Source organism: Haemaphysalis longicornis, unplaced genomic scaffold (genome assembly GCF_048455015.1).
Source record: "Haemaphysalis longicornis isolate Haplotype H1 unplaced genomic scaffold, Haemaphysalis longicornis Haplotype H1 scaffold_5, whole genome shotgun sequence".
NCBI classification, from domain to species: domain Eukaryota; kingdom Metazoa; phylum Arthropoda; class Arachnida; order Ixodida; family Ixodidae; genus Haemaphysalis; species Haemaphysalis longicornis.
This window is the reverse complement of record NW_027526385.1, coordinates 148,594,516-148,614,184: the sequence shown is the minus strand read 5'-3', so window position 1 is coordinate 148,614,184 and position 19,669 is coordinate 148,594,516. Positions and strand designations below refer to the sequence as shown.

The 19,669-nt window shown below is 43.0% G+C and overlaps 1 protein-coding gene across 1 annotated transcript in view; it reads right to left on the bottom strand.

The window, feature by feature from the left end:
* Window positions 1-1,895: 1,895 nt before the first annotated feature.
* Window positions 1,896-19,669, bottom strand: part of LOC144138728 (uncharacterized) — a 32,207-nt gene continuing 14,433 nt past the window's right edge. Inside the window, exons 3-9 of the mRNA XM_077671138.1 lie at window positions 19,262-19,300; window positions 14,263-14,298; window positions 13,234-13,327; window positions 12,269-12,438; window positions 7,956-8,003; window positions 7,280-7,315; window positions 1,896-2,152 (exon numbers count right to left, since the gene is read on the bottom strand). Of these exons, the coding sequence (XP_077527264.1) occupies window positions 1,997-2,152; window positions 7,280-7,315; window positions 7,956-8,003; window positions 12,269-12,438; window positions 13,234-13,327; window positions 14,263-14,298; window positions 19,262-19,300 (579 nt within the window). The 3' untranslated portion in view covers window positions 1,896-1,996. The remainder of the gene's footprint in view (window positions 2,153-7,279; window positions 7,316-7,955; window positions 8,004-12,268; window positions 12,439-13,233; window positions 13,328-14,262; window positions 14,299-19,261; window positions 19,301-19,669) is intronic.

Here is a 19,669-nt window from a genome sequence, read left to right as displayed (position 1 = left end):
CACAGACGAACGGCCTGACCGAGAGATTCAACAGCACACTCGGAGACATGCTCACCATGTACGCCGCTCGTGATCATTCAAATTGGGATGCGGTGCTACCTTTTGTAACGTTTGCTTACAACACCGCCGCACAGACCACTACTAGCTTTTCACCATTTTTTCTCCTCTATGGGCGCCAGCCGTCTTGCACAATGGATACAATACTACCGTACAACCCCGATTCGTCTGAGTGCCACCCTATTTCGGACTTAACTCGACAAGCCGAAGAGTGCCGCCAGCTCGCCCGCGCACTGACAACAAATGACCAGGGTCGCCAGAAGCATCTTCACGACAACGACCACGCCTCATCTTCCTTTCGTGCTGGCGACCTTGTGTGGCTGTGGGTCCCCGCTACAACACCGGGTCTATCCTCCAAACTGCTTTAGAAATATCACGGCCCCTACCGTGTCCTCAAGTGTATTTCTCCCGTGAACTACACCGTAGAACCACTGACGCCCTCTACAGACCTTCGCTGTCGTGGCAGCGAAACCGTCCACGTCAGTCGCTTGAAGCCCTACTACGACCCCGCAGTCGTTTCATCGCCGTAAGTCGCCAGGATGGCTCCTGCTTCACCGGGGGCAATTGTAATGGAGATTGCTTGAAGTGCTCTCGCCGTCCAATCCCTCTTCACCCACCGGTCAATCCCCGAATGAGCATGTACCGCGGAACAACGGCTGTCATCACCGGTGCCTGATCGCGCGGCTCGAGTCGAATCTTCTGGCTGGTTCACCTTGGACGGTTTTGCCTCTTGATCCCTGTCTAGCGGAGTCTGTCTTCCTTCTAATAAACCCCTTTGAAAACTAAATAAATCAAACCACTCTAGTGCCCTTCGCTCGTTGTGTAATTCTTGTTTAAAGTATGCTCGCCCACTGGCGGGAGCTATTTGGATGCAAATCCGTACAGGCGCCATACATACCTTCTCTTCGATACACATTGAGTTCAGCCGATGGCACAACATTATGCGCTTGGAGCCGGTGGAAGGTAATTTCGAAGATTTCGGGACTTTGGAGCCGCCTATAATTGCTAAATATTTCACCCAGTGTGTAGATTCCCCCGGTGACCATTCGCCGTTTCCGAGGCAATGCGATGAGGTCAATATTCTGCACTCTAATAACTTAAAAAAAACGCTGTAACATTTATAACCACCCTCAAGGATATTGTATGCTTGTTTTGAATACCAATTATTTGCAGTGGTTGCTCTTCTCCTAAATAATCGTTTATCAGGTCATTGGTTGTCACTCGCTCCGGTCTGGTTGGCACATTGGTCCAGCGCAAGATATGAGTGTATAACCCCGGGTTATACGCTTCAATGTTTCCTTTTACTTTTTAGCGGCTTACTCGATCACACCATAATTTCCTACCGAGTTAGAGTTTTCTGGCCTACTATTTTACGACAAAATGCACGAAAAAAATTTTCGCCATGTTCGAGTGGAATATAGGTGGCTACAATCTATCGTGGAAAGCAAGAGCCGCTAAAAGTTTATGTCGCGTATCGAGAACTGTGCTTTATTATTTTTGATGAATAATAAGTTTACTATTGTGCAAGTTTCGGCTTCGTTCGTTAGCTGGCCGTGGTTCTGTCGCGAGTGACTAGCAGATACGTCTAAAAAATTTTGAAATACCCTTTCGGGTGCCAATATTAGTTTCTACAATGCAGCGAGGGTTACAAACTGGGTGACTGTTGTTGGCGCAACCGTTTGCAGCAGTTGATGCGAAAAATGACTATATTGGGAAAAAAATGCAGAGAAAAATAAAATGCGTCTTGCTACAGTCGTTAATTAAACTACCATTGCTGCGATCGCCAAACCATCGTTCACAATTTACTCTCCTATCTGTCCTCTAAACTATGACGCTCAAAAATTTGCTCTCAGAGCCACTTTATTTCGGTTTTGTTCGGATATTCGTGCCACTGGCCATACTTTGCCAACAATTGAACGCGTATGTTTGGCGGCGGCCTTCAGGGGCACGTAACGTGGAGTGCTTCCTGCAGCGACTTCGATATGGGTTTCCCAAGTGCGTCTCCGAGGAGGTTCGCTGGGAGATTGATGAGGAAGCAGGCGACCTTCACAAAGGCACCTTCCGGATCCGTTTTGGAGAGGTAGGAAAGAAGGCACTGTAACAACATGACTAAATTGAAATTTCGGTCGCACAAACCAGAGGATAAAAAGAGGCTAAAAAAACATAGGATAAAAATTGATAGGTAACGAGGGTAAAGCCATGAATCGAATAATTCGAATTGCAGATACAAGTTGAGTGCTCCATTATACTCCATCGGGTACATTTTTCTTCTCGTCGCCTGTTCGATACGTTTAGTCTATTCGTTTCATGTGTTTGGGATAGCTGAATTCATCGTTATGTGCAGCTTTCCCGCTCATGGCAGTCCTTTCAACAGCGATTACTTTTCAGTTATTTAGCGTAATTGAAAGTTATTTTGCGCTGCTAATATTGGGGGTGAAAACGTGCGGTGCGCACAGTTTCAAGTCTTGCACGCTTTGCGGCTAGGTTCCTGAGCTATGGAAAGTATCCCATAGAAATGCATAAGGAGTAAGATTTGACAGCGAACTGCACATAAAATATTCAGAATCCTGGAAGTTTCTTCTACTATTTTCATCTCCACGTTGATTTCTTGCTTTGTGCCAAATATCATTTTCCTGAAGTGATTTCCCTTGGTTCCTGACAGGTCGGAATTTTGAGCGAGAAATCTGGGTAAGTTTGAGGGCTCATTGCAACTAAAGAAATTTCGTGCTGCCTTCAGGTATTTTATAGCGAGTGCAAGTTTTCTTATTTTTTTGATAAAACCTGTAGAGCAAACCTAAAACTTTATAATGATACAAACATATACGGAAAAACCTTCAACCTTTTTTTGTTCGTTAGCCCTCTCTTAAAAGGACACTGAAGTGAATTTGTCAAGCTCCCGTTCTGGCTTGCGCTGCGTAGACTGGCTCAAATTAACACACTTTTCATCGTTTATCCGGTTAATAGGTCCGTAATTATTTGATAAAGCCCGAAAGAATAAAAACTGCCATGCGGGGTCTGCGGTGGCCACACCTCCTAAAGGCTGTCACGTCGGGGGGAGCTGCACCGTGATTGGACGATGTCCAAAATTAGCATTCAAACAAGTTTCAGTTTCGGTTCTGTAAAACAACATGGTAGACATCCGACGGACATTCTCGTTGGATGGGCATTCTCGATATCTCAATAATCGCCATACCGCGCTTCTGCCATGTTGTCGGCTGTAAAATGCCTAAGATAAGCCTCCCAGGACGGCTTGGAATCGTAGCGATCACTAGCTGAGGTCAACGCAGTGAATGAACGCCCTCCACGTCACCGCAGACGGTCAAATTCCATACGCTTTACCCCATATTTGGAACTTGCCTGTATCGTAAAAAGCTTGTTCGCACCAGGCCAAGGGTCTGCTGATTCTGGCCTGTGCCCACTTCCCGCAAGCAGTCGATGCTTATGGCAACAGCACGACAACGATAACTCGCTAGCGCGTCAGTGTCAGTCTGCGCGCGTTCTGCGAACTCCCTCGCGGAGCAGTGCACGTTACGGCCCAAAAATGGCGAAATCAGTATAGAAAACACCGGCCGAAAACAAAAAAAAAATCAACTTACAAGTAACAAAAAGGCCCTCGGGGGTTTGAACTAGCGACTTGCAAAATAAAATACCTAGCGCTCCAGACCACTCGGCCAAGGGCTATTTTTTTTAAGTGCGAATGCACTTCTTAAGCGACCCTGAACCTGCGTCCACCGGCGATGTCCGCGCACGTGGAGATGGGCGCGCGCAGCCTGGCCGCTGACATGGCACATACCCACGTGGGGGATTGGCCAGGAATCTCCTCGTCTTCCTTGGCAACGGGGGGAGATGGGCGCGCGCTGCCTGGCCGCTGACATGGCACATACCCACGTGGGGGATTGGCCAAGAATCGGGCGTGAGAAGGGCTAATGCACCTGCTTAAAGGAGTACTGACAAGAAATTTCAAAGCTGAGATCCACTCGAGCAATCAAGTACAACGACAACACAAATAGGTGTCTCTGAATAAATGCATCTTTCTTTCTTTGTAGTTGTGTGTGTGTGTGTGACCTCTCTTTCGCGAACATTACCGAACCACGCAAATTCAACTCGTGCATTCGCACTTTCACATTCTTCCCCTCGGGGAAATGCGGGGAATTTTTCTTTATTACATGGGATAATACGCTCAGACGTTGCAGTACGAGGAATACAAGCAAACAAAAGAATACCCTGAAATTATGAGGAGCACATATACATCAAAATTCAGGCAAACACACACAAGCCTTCAAAAGAGGGGACCAGACAGTTGGTTGGTCAAGCGAACTATACACACTACGTACAAATGCCACAGTTGAGCGCTGCCGAACTTGGAAATATAAGGTATATAATGTATAACCAGTTACACTTTCGTTTAGTTTTACCATTTCAAGCAACTTAGGTGACGATTTGTTGTATAGCGCTCGTGCAGTAAGCGTCCCCCAAATTTCCACAATATCTCACGTCTACCAATCGCATTTCTTAGACGGAAAAGCGTTCGCAGATGTATGGTTGTGTTGCTGACCGCTGTGCTTGCTCACCCAGCGCAAAAAAATGCTTCCTGTTCCCTAGTTTTACGCTGTACGGTAAAAGTTTCAATTGATTTTATTTCCTTAGTACCTATATTGACTTCGCTAACTCTTCTCCCGCCTTCAAGTGGCCTTAGATTTTCCTACTAGCGTACCAGTCAGCGAAGCGTCGCATGTGCGCTTGTGCAGCGCTTGTGTGGAGCGACCTGGACTTGGAGCTTGATTCAGTGTACAAACTAGTAAAGTAAAGAAAGGCACATTCTTCCATTCAGAAACGTGTCGTGGCTTAGTTTCAACTGAGCGAACGAATCGCGACGACCCGTCGGCTGCCAGCGGACTAAACGCCGGGCCGAATGACTCTGTGGGAAGGTCGTCGAGCCATGCAGTAGCGCAGTCAAGCCATCTCCTCCTGACGTCACACGAAAACGCCACGGAAAATAGGCGAGGATGCAGAGAGGAGGACTGCAGCATTTTCGAATTGATTTTTGTACTAAATAAATTCGCGTAAACGCACTAAGTGTGGTCGAAACATGGCCTATGGACTTCGGACTACAATTTGTGCTAGTAATCCCGCAATGTTTACAAATCACTTCAGTGTCACTTTAAGCCGAAAACACGTATATAGGACTGAACCTTACAGGGTCGTTGATGTCCGTTTTACGCTTAAATAAAAAAGAATACAAGTGAACCTTGACTTTACTCGGTACACTCATTGAAAGCATTTATGTTTATGGGAACTTATCTGAAAAGCAAAAAGTTGTTTCCATTTGTGTAGCAACGTGCCAAATGCATATTGTCGCCGCCTAGTACGGCGTTTAGCGAGAACTTACTGATACAGCTCACGATGCATAATGCACATATATTACAGTTTTGGCTGTAAAACACAACAGAAGCTGCGGAGTTGCAGCTATCTTTCCGACGTGAAACTTCCCTGAAAAGGCTATTTGACATGTGTAACTCAAAAAACTAATTATAAAACAACACTCTCTGGGACCAGAATGTCTAGGAGAACTTTTTCTCCCCTAATATTGGACATAGTTTGCAGGAGACGAAGCGACGTGATAGGAAATGACAATGCAGCTTTTATTGAAGTGCAATAACTAGCTGGTTTCTCTTTATATATCGTATTGACTTTATTTTGTTAGTTTGTATTTTGGTGTGCGACAAATGTGTCATGCACCGAGTGCTATAAACTGACCGATAAGTTTATTATTTCGGTTGATATATTACGCGTTTAAAATTTTTAAGAAAACAGTCAGGTGCGATGAAAATCGATTGCCGCGTTTTTTTTAGTAAAGAACGACTATCCTACCGAAAATAAATAATAAAATTCAAAAACACGTACAAGGGGCAGACATTCAATGGCGGAAGTTGGGAAAAGGTGCCTGTCCAGTTTGTGCTCGCACAAGGAAGCCAAAGGTACGCAACGTTCAACTGATTATTGTTACTGAATAAAAACCCAAGAGCAAGGGCAGTCGGGCTGGTAAACTGCCGTCTGTTTTTGTGCTGAACCCTACTTTCTTTTTTGACGATTGGGTCCAACGTAGTGCGGACATAGTGCAACATAGGGTTTGTTTATGTTTTCTTTTTGCCGACCGACTGCGCCGGCCTGTGTTATCTGTGTTATCTGTGTGCCAAGTGGAGCCCGTCTTCCATTCTTTATTTTTATGCCGCACGTGTTATCTTTTTTGATAGGGAGAGCGTTTCGAAGTAACGTTGAGAGCCTAGAATAACCTTCTTTGATGTACAGTGTTCTGGGTGAAATCGACGGTTCGAGAAACACTCGCGCCCAAAGATAAATTCCCGCCGAGCAGACGCCACGGCAGTCGATTCGCCGACACTCGCCTGCGTACATCACTTTATTGGCTGCTGCTTCGCCGCCCGTGCATCGTTTGAGTTGTTAGGGGAGCACGAGTTCGCTCCAATACACTTGTTTTTTTCCCCTCAAGACAACTGCGTCGTCTTTGGCAGCGCGACAATATTTAAGTGCTTTAGACATTGAAGTGATGCGAGTAAAGCTCGTCATGCAACGACGGCATTGGGCAGGCAATTGGCTTGACTAAACCACTATTGATCAATAACATAGTGAAAGTCAGCTAATTATTATTCCTGGAGTATATGTGCACGTTGGGAAACCGTTGTCAAAATTCAACCCATTGAAGCTGCATGTGAGCTAAGCAGGTCGTCGTAGTTGACATGTCCGGAAGAATTTAGGAAACCTGGTGATCTTTAATGCGTGCCAAAATCTTAACAGACGTCTTTTTGCAAGCTCTCAAATAAACAACTTTTGGAACCCAACCCTTGTGTCCCTGCTCGGCAGCAGAACAACCTGGCCAATGATCTACCGCGGCTGACAGAAAATCATTGTTTGCTGTCTCAAGCTTGCTCACCTCGGCGTATTACCTGTTCTCAGTCTTCATCAAACTAGAGGGCCACGTGGGCTGGGTATATGGTGGTACAAGGGCTATTTCTTATGGCGTCATTTTTTAGCACAATCTCAATGGGAGTATAAAACTCGCCATTTCATATCACTTCTATGAAATATCACTTATGTCTGATCATATTTAAGGAAGCACTGATTAAAACGACATTTATTTAACAAAAAGACCGACGGGAAAGCGAACACAAAATACCTCCGCGAAATGACAGAATATTTTACTCACGTCCACGTATCTGAAGATTGATTCAAGAGATGATGTCTGCAGAAGAAGCGAGTGGTACGTCACCAAGAGTTTGTATTACTTTCTAAAGGACAGCGACAAAATTACAAGACCTGCAACTTAATTCATGCTCAATAAACGGGTATACCTATGTGATTGTTCATGTGCTTCAAAAAATATCTATAAATACTTGATTCCCAGAAATTGCTACACCCGCAAGCCTCAGGTCTTGGATACGATGCTCTAAGCAGCCAGCTGATAATTTTCCCGTAAAAAAACAATGCGTACCTCTTCACAACAGTGCCCTTCTTTGCAGTCATTCGATTTATTGGAAGCACCCATCAAGGCGTGCAGATGTGTAAGTATTCTTCATTAAAAGCATAAAGAGTTTGCATCTCGAATACCCTTGGTTGCGTCTGCACAGCCATTTAGAATTACCCCCAGATACCAAAAATACTTTTCAGACAGGCATTGGCGCATGCTATAAATAATTGTGAAGTAAATTGTGCTATAAAAAATTTTGAAGTGTGTTCTCCCTGGTAAAACTAAATAATTTTCAAATGCATGTTACAGGCAGTTGATCATCTGCTGAACAATTGTACTTTATGTAATTTTTTTCTACGTTAATTCAAATAATCACGTTGCAAAATTATAAATCCACTCAAAAGAAGAATCTTACCGTCATGACCTGGCCTTTGAAGCATACCTCTCCAAGTTTACCGGCGCACTGCAAGAAAATTATTTGAAATATAACAGTTTGTAAAGTTCAAGTTAGCTGGACGACTATTCTCAAAAGTTCCAGGGTTGAAACGTTCAACCGTAAGATAGTTCACGTGTAGAAAGAGGCCCAGAAGTTGTGTCGCATACTTCACTAGTGGATGTGAACCAAAAATCGGCAGCAAAAAACGGTGTTTATGTTCCGAATGGCTTACTTGGTGGAAGTTTAGGGAAACTGGAATGATGAACATTCCACGAGATGCCTAAGCACCCTCGCCATTGTGCCTGCAGTTTTCGTAGCAGGGAGAGTTGCGACGCAATATTTCTAAATAAAAAAGGAAGCCACACTACCTGTGTTTGGGTGCAACGTTTTTACGCAAGGAAACACAAAAGGTTTGTGGTTTCGATACCTCAAGAAAGTACACAAACAAGCATCGGGGCTGCAAAGTTGTTAATCCTCGCAAATATATTTTTAGGGGACCAGTTATCACGCGCTTTTGTCTAAACAGGGAAAACTCGCAAGCTGTATGCTTCCGGGCTGAGCAATTGCAAGACACACGAGCAAACACTTTAATATTGCTGCTGTTCACCTTCTTCTTTGGGCTGTAGGCGTCTTTGCGTAGCCTTTTCCTAGGCTTAATCATGGATGTCGTGAAGAAAATGCAAGAAATTTTACCCCCAAATACAGTGTTCAAGCGAAACTTTCTATGTGTGCCGGATAGCGACGTTTCCCAAAGCGAAGTGCAGGAAAGCAAACGTTTGCAACGGGAATCATTCTCTGGTTGAAAGCCAATGTGTTCGATTTACAAAGTCAAATTCCAAAATCGAAACCGTTACGCCCAGAACTCTGTGCAAGAAAGCCAACACCGCGAGCTGGCCAAGTGGGCATCTATCTATGGCAACGATTGCGCAGAAACAAACAAGGACAAAGAAGAAAACGACGAGGACGAGCGTACCGTAACTGAAATTTTGATTGAAACGGAACACCTATATGTCTACAAAACTGCGCATCGCCATCTCAAAAAAGTTTCTACAGCACACGCAGCCCACCCAGCAAACACGTGTCGGCTTCGACCATTACATACAAGGTAGCAGCGATGGCAGAATCTGTGGTCTCTTCGGACAAAGAAATATCCCCGCTATCTGGTATGTAATGTCCCAAGCCGACACGTGTTTGCTGTGGGGGCTGTGTGCGCTGTAGGAACATTTTTGTGATGATGATGCGCAGTTTTGTATGTATATAGGTCTTTCTTTTCAATCAATAAAATTTCCGTTGTTACAGTGCGCTCGTCCTCGTTGTTTTATTCTTTGTCCTTGTTTGTTTTTGCGCAATCAGTGCAATAGAAGAAAGCCAACTTGCGCAATGGTTTTCCACAAAGGCCCATCAAACGCAGCTGCACAATCAACTCTTAATCCTTAGTCACTGACCCCGAGTGGGTACGTGTCAAAAAGGGCATGATCATCATCATCAAAGTCTCACCTCATACGAAAACGAACAAATTTTTAACGTGATTGGCCATTGATTATACTCGGTTTTTGGCGAAAGAAATCTTCAAGTTTCAGCTACCTTTGTCGTTAGATGAAAAGGCTTTGAAATTTATAGCATGGTTTCAACTAACTGTGATTTTTGCACTAACGCTCCAAAATATTTGCGGAAAGCACATAAGTGTGCTTGGTGCATTTCAGAAGACAGCTGTCACCAGAGAGGAGGCAGGGAGTGCTCTTTTTATCGGGTGTTGTGAAAAAAGCCTAAATCTTGCAGTGAGTGGTAATTTTGGACAAGGAAGCAGTGGGTTATGTTCGGCGTGCCCTTTTGTGCTCTGCAAGTATTGCCAATATAGCGCATGAAAAAGGCTACGAGGATTGTTTTCTGCAACACGTAAAATATACATGATGGATGAAACGTTCTGAAACGGTCTGTGGCTGAAACGTTGCACTAAAGTGTACAGTCAGCTCCATGTAGTGATTTTCAGGTGTGGCATATTCTTTTGAAATAGCGGGGAAAAAGCTTATTGCATAACATTACATATTGCAGTATAGATACTGATTTGAGAAGCAGTACTATTAGCCCTGCGTTGATACGTCATTACAATTGCAGTAGCACCTTGGGTGCACATAGTTACGATATCATATTTGAAGGTTTAGATTGTTTTTTGAAACTTCCCGTCTAACTAAACAGTGTTTTTCAGTTACTCTCCTTCAGAGTGAAAAGGGTGTTAAATAGTTTTCACTCTTGTGACCTAATTCTATTTTGTGGTGAAACCGGTTGGCTGGCTGCTGCGCAAAATAGCGCAACAATGACGAAAAAAAGGTGAGCCAGGAAATTTTAGCGGCCCGCAAAAAAAGGAAAACATTTACTGTATACGCATCTCTAACATTGTCCTTAATGTCACCTCCAACGAATGCTCGGAAACCGCAAGAGCGACAAGAATAATTAGTAAGAAATTCCAGTGTGGGCTGGAAAACGCATTTGTTTGAAAGCTAGTTTCCATTGGGCCTTGTTTATTTGGCGGATACCTATAATTTTGTTACATTGGAGGGCGCAGTGAAGGATTAGGTCTCGTGTATTTGTGCATTTACAGACTGGAACGAAAAAGACCGAAATTAAGACGCCTTCTCCCTACCAGGTAAACAGGCTCTTGCTGCTTAATTGGTGAATGGACGTTAAAGGTACTTTCGGTTTTTCAGAAGCTGTTCCAGGAAACATTTATAAGGGATTTTGCCATGCGGTTCAGGATATCCGAGAATTGACTCTATAGCAGCACCGGCTAAGCGCAAGTGCCTCTTAGGACAGGCAACGAGTCGAATCATCTTCGATTTTTTCTTTATAGTTTATAATAAAATTTATTACTTTGAGCTACCGTTTTCTGTCGACGTGCGGAGGTTTGAATCACAGGCAACACAAACATTGCGTGACACGTAACGTGCCGTATACAACCAAGCCCAGATAAGCCCTGCAATAGTACGTAAACTGCTTACTTCGAGACTTTGTAAGGGTGTTTCCACTTCTCACATGTGGTTTACCATTCGTGATTACGCCTCAAGTGGCAGCGTCCGAGCGGCACTGCAATCGTACAGCGCCCTCGGACAGCAGTTCTTAATAAATCTAAGAGCGACGCTGTCTCCGGAATAGGCACTCCAGATAATGCCGCAAAACCAACGAATGACCAGCCTATACTACACCACGTTACGTTTTCTAAGGCACCCTCTTTAGGAAACTACTTAATTTTCCCTTCGACATCAATTCAGCCGCGATCACGCTAACCCTACTCCGTTAGTGTTAATTTATTCTAGCTCACCAATTGTCCACCACCCTCAAGCCCCCATTCTCGCCACGTGAGTTTCATGACCTTTTCGTGCGTGTATTTCGTACTTTCGTTAGGTCACTGACGGCGCAAGCACAGGCCTCTCCTCGTGGTCGACGAGAAAAAAGAAAGGATGCGCAAGGAACTACTTATTTAGTAGATCAGCGGTATACAAGCGGGATTAATGTAATATTCTTATTTACCTTTTAAGGCGAATGCTTTCGTTAATGTAAGGTTTGTTAGAGAGGAGATAGGTTGGTGGGTTGTTTGCCTCAGTGGAAGACGCAATGAGAAAATACAAAATTATGGAATATTCTAGTTGTCGTTGTAAGCACTCGGACAATCGTAAAAAAAACGCATTTAATAACAACCTACTAATTTTATTTCTATTGTATACTGCTTTTGCAGCAAGCGTTTGCGTCCAACAAGTGCTGGTTGCAAGGGCATTATATTTAGCACCATTTCGCGATAGCTGCCTATGAACTTTCCATTTTCACTTACAGAACACGCTCCAAGTTGCTCTGAAAGCTGAGATCGTTTGCGTAAGTTTAAATTGCGAGAAATAATGGCGGGATATTAAAAAACAAGACCTTTTTTTTAGTTTGCCCATGTGAGTCACCCCTGTAGCACTATTGAACATTTGAGGCTGCATAGTGGGATGCACCAATGTAGGTACTATCTTGCACCACTTGCTGTAAGGTAGAAGTGGCGAAACAGAAAATGAAGATCATTTTTATCCCGCCTTGCTTTTGGTCGACACTATTGGCCGCCGTCCCGTTTTGATAGCTGATAAAAAGAGATGATTTTGGTTACCACTTGAAGCTCTAATGACCTTGCACTTCTGCAATATTTCATGGTATGAAATTGTGGAGTAACCGTTTTGGCATGAAGCTTAACCATATATTCAGGATTCTTCTGTGGAGAAGAAGAGTGAAGAATAGCTGAGTCGAGGTTTCTGTAACAAACTCACGTCGCCGATTCCAAGTGTGGCGGGGACTCCAATCTTGATGGGATCATCGCAGATAATCTTTTTCTTTAGTTTCAGTTTACCACAGTCCATCTGGATTATTCCAGCAGTGAGGGTTGCAACTATCACTCTCAGGGTTTCACACAAGCCTTCAAATATATCGTTCGCCACACCTGCGTAAACAAGAAACACGAGTTAAACTTACAGCTGTCGGCGTTAAGAGAGCTTCTGTTCAATTAGGCGATTCTTTATTTCTGGCTTTTGTACTGCTGTACTCAAAGCTCATTGGTTTTTAAGGCGAGTACTGACGTAATCATTGTCATCATGATCACAGTGACAAATATCATCTTCAGGCCGATGTACACGGCCAGATGAACGTTTCTTTTGTAGGTATGGAGTTAGACATGGTGAATACATCGTAATATGAGAGAAATTTAAACATTTGCAGTTTCCTATTTGTCACCCATAACCGATTACAAAGATTTTATTTCATGTAAGCTTGTAAAGATACACAATTTGGGCAATGTACAATATATAAAAAGGGGCTCTCTGCTTGCTAGTCTACGATTCCTGTAAATACCTGACTCGTAAATGTTTCTCACATTACAAAAACAAAAAAATGCAATAATATGTCTGCAAGGTAGTAGAACAACACAGAGAGAAAATGTTCACACAAAAACTCAGACAATATTTGCGTATCGGGCAATATAAAAATAGGATCCATAGGTGGTTCACGCACGATCATGCGGATCACTAGCATCGTAAGTATTTAGTCTATCTTTTAAGGTCTAGGGACTACCTTGAGTTCAGGCAAGCATGTGCAATCGTATGCTGTTTTTTCTTACTTAAAATGTTTACAGTAGATGCCCTTTTAGTCGGCGAAAGTTTGCCTGCTTCAACAATTGCTCATTAATAATATCGACTGTATTTATTTTTGCTGTAAGAAAAAAATCAAGCCACAAGCTTACCGTTGGTTACCCTTTCCAGGGCGTAGAAGAAGAATTGCTCCAGAATTACAATTTGGTCCGCGACGTCCAGCTTAGCTAATCCTTTGAACAAGCACTGAAAAAATATGTGTAATGAGGAATAGGACAGAATCTACTATACAGATTGGGAAATACTTTTACTAACACACGCTCGCAAGCCCAAAACAGGGTAATATGATAGTCAAGAAAGTGTTGAACGGCTATGTATAGATTTCGTTTGTTTTTGGTTAATTTTTCTAATAGGTTGGGTTCGGAAGCAGTGAGGAGTAACCTATAGCATTGACATCAGAACGCAAGGGTCAGTGTGGTTGCGAGGCTCGTCAGAGAGTCTGGGTATGCACCAGCTAGTAATAAGGGGGCGAGATGTCTTGCGTTATCCGTGCAGTTAAAAGAAGGAGCGGAGTGTTAACAGTAATGATTGTGACACTAGACACTGTAAACGAAGTCGGTACGGTCTTCTATTATCCCCTCTTTTAAATTCTTGTGAAGAGTGCACTAACAAACTTAATATTTTGCTGGTGAAAAATCCTAGCTTGAATGACACGTTGCCAAAACAATGATCTTGTTGCATTGAGATATGCACCAATATAAAACACCTACTTGTTCTCTGTGCACGAAAAAAATAAACTAAACAAATGAATGCCTGAAAAACTGTCCTAAGTGATACGCGATGTTATGTACAGGGGGAAAATCGAAATTCACAATCACAATAGATGAGAATTCGCATTTTATACCTTTTTATTTGTAGTTTCAGAAGGTATGTCACCAGTAAAGGATTCAAAGGGGTGATGATGTTTACACCATTACGTATACGAGAGGGATGATATGATAATAAATTGAAGTGCATGAAGTCGCAGCTGAATGTATTGTGTGATGAGTACTCTGAGGCCACCAGTCATGCTTTCTTATGACTATCTGCACAAAAGTTTAATACTCATCACCTATTCTAGCTGCGGTGAAGGGAGTAAAGGCAAAATAAAAGTATTTGTGAATGAGGGCCCGGGATCTTACCTCCAGTAATTTTTCCAACAATGCCGGGACGCCCACCTTCAAGTAAAACAAAACGGAAGACACATAATATGTAAATACATGTCTGTCCCTTCATTCGTCTTCACAATGCCCTAATACCAAAAAAAAATTAGTCGACGAAAAACAAGTAAAACTGAATTTCCCACAACCATTCAATGACCATCGTGGGCACGTTCATTCGTTCGACAAAGCTGATGGCCGTGAAGTTTTAAAAGTAGACACAACTGAGATGACGCCGTTTTCTAGCGTCTTCAGTGTATATCTAGTTCAGAATAATTTTTCACGCTCTAAAGTGTTGTTCGGTTTTATTAGCAAATGGTTCACTTTTATCTCTATGTTGAAACTTGACTTGAGCATTTTTGTGCTCTGACTGTTCTGAATTTTATTACAGTTAAAGAAATAGATTTGTGAAATCTTAATCGAGGGATCACAATTTTAAATTCGTCATCTATACGCGCCAAAGATTAGGTGTGTAGTAGCAAAGGGCTCCGGAATAATTTTGGCAACCTGGGGATCTTTAAAGTGCGCCGAAAGGTCAGTACACGGGAATTCTTGTTCTCTATTTTATTACAGGAACGGCCACAACGGCCGGGAAAAAACTTTCGTCCTTGGCCTCTGAAGCAACACAATACAGGTGCTGAGTCGTTGCGACGGGAAGCATTCACTGTTACGACATCACATCTTCATTTCTACTGTGCGTGCTCTACCTCTGCTTCAATATAACACAAATATAATGTGTTTTTACGTTTACACAAGAATTTAAGTTACCTCACATAGTTCAAATTTACACGTGGTGGAACTTCAGCAAAGACATATACCTAGCATAGCTGACAGGAGCATAGCATTAATTGCGTACGTCATTCTTCCTGATCGCGTAAACAAAGATGCATCGTTTGCTCCGCGTCTCTGCGTCACTTGCGAACAAATACCAAGTAAGTAATATCAACAATCCGTTTCATGGACTGTCAAGCATTTGGCACCGAGCACAGAGGCGTTGCGGTAATCTTGACGCTGGAGTACATTTGTCGCCGAAGAAACTATGGCGGTGACGGTAAAACCGGTACTGGGGCACGACGTCGCGGGTTCGATTCCCTGCCGTGGTGGTCGCTTTTCTTGATGGAGGCGAAAAGCAAAAACGCCCGTGTGTAGGAGATTTCGGCGCACGTTAAAGATCCCCAGGTGGTCAAAATGTATCCGGAGCCCTCCGCTACGGCGCGCCTCATCGCCTGCGTTGCGTCGGCGCGTTAAACCCTACAATCAATCAAAACCGGCACTGGGTGATTTCAGATAAGATTAAAAAGGGGTTCTGGTCGACCTCTACGATTTTTAAATATTTAAATGTCATTCCCTGAAAATTGTTTTATCCAAACGCAGCAATATTTTTCCTGAAAGAAATGCTGTTTAACAGAAAAGGTTTTGCAAAGAGACAAACCAGACCCCCGCCGCTACCTGCCATTGCGCCAAGGCCAACTTTAACGAAGTTTTTCTAAGAAAATATTTATTAGGAGCAATTCGTGCATTTTATGGTGAATTTTCGCCTGGTTTACGTTTCCAAAAAAGCATGTTGTTAACAAAAATTTAAAATTTGTTTACTAACACGTCAAATCCGCCTCAGAGCCCAAATACTTTCTCGAAATTTGTGACTAAAAATTACAAAAAGTACTCAACTTACAACCTTTAAAGTTTAGTCAAGTATGCTCCTTCTATTTATAAACAAGCACACCGAATATTATATTTGCATAGAAAACATTTAGGATGCAAAGGGCACGCAGGTTTGAAGAAAAATCAGAAACACCCCTGGTTAAGGCGCTAAAATCAAGCAAAAACGCCTATTCGCTTTTTCTGAAATTCTCTTCAGATGTCGCCTTTTCGATTTACCTGCAGTACCATTGAAACGTGTTGCATCGCGTTGCATCATGTCACAGCGCGAGAGAGGGCACTATCCTCCTTGATCTCCTTCAGATAAAATATTTATTTTTTGTATTAAATAAAAACGATCCCTCCGTGGGTAAATTAGCTGAAAAAAACAAAAAATTGCCTTTCAGTACCTGCGTTGGCACCCTGGCAAACAATCTGCATAATTTAGAGTTTTTAGTTAAGGGAACAAATGCAAGCCCTTAGGTTGGGCCGCGTATGCAATAAACTTCTGTCAATCTTTGTGATACTCTCCCAACATGTTTGCAGCGAAATGTCCTTTGATTAGAAGTGAAAACACATTCGATTATATTGATCCTTTTTGGCGTGCTGCCAAGATTGGAGCCTTGTCAGCCATACTCCACGCGGTGTGCCTAGACAGGAAACAATGATGTAGCTACACCATTAAGATTTGCATGTATTTGATTTTTTATACAAATAGCACATAATCACAGCTGAGGTGAAAAAAAAATACAAAATACACCATAAAAATGGCGGTTCCAAAGTTAACGTTTAACGCCGTACAAAATCGGCACCCTATCGAAATACTACCGCTGTGTTGCAGAGTGTAGATGTCTAGTTAAATTTTCTAGCTGTATAGGCACCTAAAGTTATTTAAAGGGACATTCAACTAATTTTTGTCGAGTATTTTTTATCTAGCTCATGAAAGTCAGCGCTTTATATAGTGGGGTAACCCCAAGCAATTTATTCCCTGCCGCGGCGGCCGCCTTTTTGATCGAGGCGAAACGCAAGAACGCCCGTGGGTTGGAGATTTCGGTGTACGTTAAATATCCCCAGGTGGTCAAAATTAGTTCCGAGCCCTCCACTACGGAGCGCCTCATTGACTGCCTTGCGCCGCCGCGTTAGAGCATACAATCAATCAATCAACAAACAATTTTTGAACAAATTGGTGGCGGTCATTCTAATTTGCCACTAATTTTTCCAAAATCTGAAACGTGGCGGTTCGTAATACAGGCATGACCCTACGTTACGTGCCCTGATCACGTGACGTGCGAACCTTGCAGCTGCTAAAACTGCTGAAACGTTTATTCACCTATTGAAAACCCTTTAACACAAGTATTTGTAAAACTTTAAATGGTGTAGGTATTTTTAAGCGTTTTTTTGAAAATATTAAAGACACTAAGCGAGCCGCATCGCCTGCGTTGCGTCCGCGCGTTAAAGCCTACAATCAATCAATCAACAAGCAATTTTAAAATAAATTGGAACCGATCATTTTAACTTGGTCATAAAAAAGTACATAAAGGAATGAAGAAGCCTGCAATTCACAATTTTTTTGGCAGGGGACAAATTTTTAAATACCGCTTTTCATCGTGCATACAGACAAAAGTATGTTGCCGCACTACTATAGAGTCTTGGTTACCAGCATTATTTTTGGGAGGACACGGACTGTTTACAGATCTGAAAATTTTGATTTAAAACGTTTTAGGGCGCTATCAGCAAAAAATTATCCCATTAAGGTGTTTTAAGGGATATCCTTTAATTTGGATAGAGAAAATGAACTGAAGAGAAATTGGTTGTCCGTCCCTTTCAATGGGCCCACAGAGGCCGTTCTCTATGTAGTTCACTTGTACAGCCACGGACAAATGTAACGCGAACACAAGATTATGAAGCAGAACACACAAACAGCGCGATTTTTTTTTCATTATAGTCAAAATGACGCGTGGCTTAACAAAATCAAAATTTGGAAATGGGGCTTTCCAAAAAAATGCAATGGCGCGCCATTACTGGATTTCAAGGAACAGTATTTTCCAATTTTGCGTGTTCTGTTCATATTTTCTCTTTCGCATTTCATTCGTCCATTACTGGCCCTGCTGCGGATAACCAAATTGTTTGCTCGTTTGTTTGTTTCCTCCACACGACCGGACCGAATGCCGAGGAACGCATGCCCTAGTTGTCATTGTTAATTTTTTGTTCCACAGGAGTATGAAGCCTCATTTTGCTCCACGTATGGGATGGGTCCGCACTTGACTTTCGGAGACAATGCAGTTGGTGTGTTTTTGGCCGTGTGAATGGCAATTCTTGAGATCTTCTTCAAGTGGTAAAATGTAGCCTTGGGTGGATTCCTCCAAATACATCGCATGTATTGTTTAGAAATGCAATACAGAGTCCTATAAAAAACGCTAAAATGTCAAAAGCCTTCGTTCTAAGTCGCCTGACTGCCACGTGAAAACCATAATCCCGCTCACCCATCCTGCGCCCCTACCTTCAGAAATATTCAGTCATTCGTGCATGAGAGACGCCCCTTTTGTGTACATTTCCATGTCCTCCCAGTAGCTATGGTACGAGAGCGTGCGGAAATTATTGCACAGTTAAATGAACAAGCATCTATCTCTGAGTTGGTGGTATTTTCTGTGGGCCAAATATAGACATGACCCACCGCGGTGGCTCAGTGGCTAAGGCGTTGTGCTGCCGAGCACGAGGACGCGGGTTTAATTCCCGGATGCGGCGGCCGCTTTTCTTATGGAGTCAAAAAGCAAAAACGCCCGTGTGTACGAGATTTCTGCGCACGTTAAAGATCCCCACGTGGTCAAAATTAGCCCGCAGCCCTCCACTACGGCGCGCCGCATCGCCTGCGCTGCGTCGACGCCTTAAACCCTAAAATTATTCGAAACATAAACATGATAGTTGGCACAGGACGTGTAGGAGCACATTTATTGCTGTGCACCTTCCGCTTCCCTCTTCCCGTGAGCAGTTGCAGATCCTGTTGAACAGCTGTCGCCTGCAGGAGCAAGCACTCCTTGTAACCCAGGCTACAATGGCGCGGTCAACACATGGCTTCCTGAAATAAGGATTCACTCCTACCTTTACTGCTCAATAAACGTCTACTCTTTCTCTTTTGAGGTGAATTACATTTGAATCATTCAGGTGGCAGATAGCAACATATTAAGCTTGGTTAACCAAGTGCTGTAGTAGTGATAGTCTTGCTTGTACATGCTGAATTCTTCAAGACTTTGTATCTCTGCGGTCTCGACAGAGTTCTTCATTTATTTTATGGATATTAGGTTCTGAGTGAGCCTACAAGACATAAAAGGTTATATTTACTCACGCTTGATGAGCTGCAGAGGTCTGCTTTGTTTGCCAGGCACTAGACAACGCAAAAAGAAACAGATCGCACAAAATGAAAAGGCGTGATTGGACAGCACGGTTTACTAGAACAATGAAACATAGTTTTTTTGCGTAAGTTTATTGCTTCATTTTCCACAAAACAACGTTGATGCGACGCGTATGAACCGAGCAAAGATTACTAGAGCAAAGTGGTCCTATACAAAAATGGCCATGAACGTGGCAATAATATAAAAATATAGATGTATTCCGTTTACATTATTAAAAAAAATTGTTAGGGTCCTATTTCTAATCCTAGGCGCAGTATAGTTCTTACGGATGCGATATAGTAGGAAAATATGGGGAATGAAATCGCAAACACCGTGTATTGGAGGGAGAAAAACCACCGAGT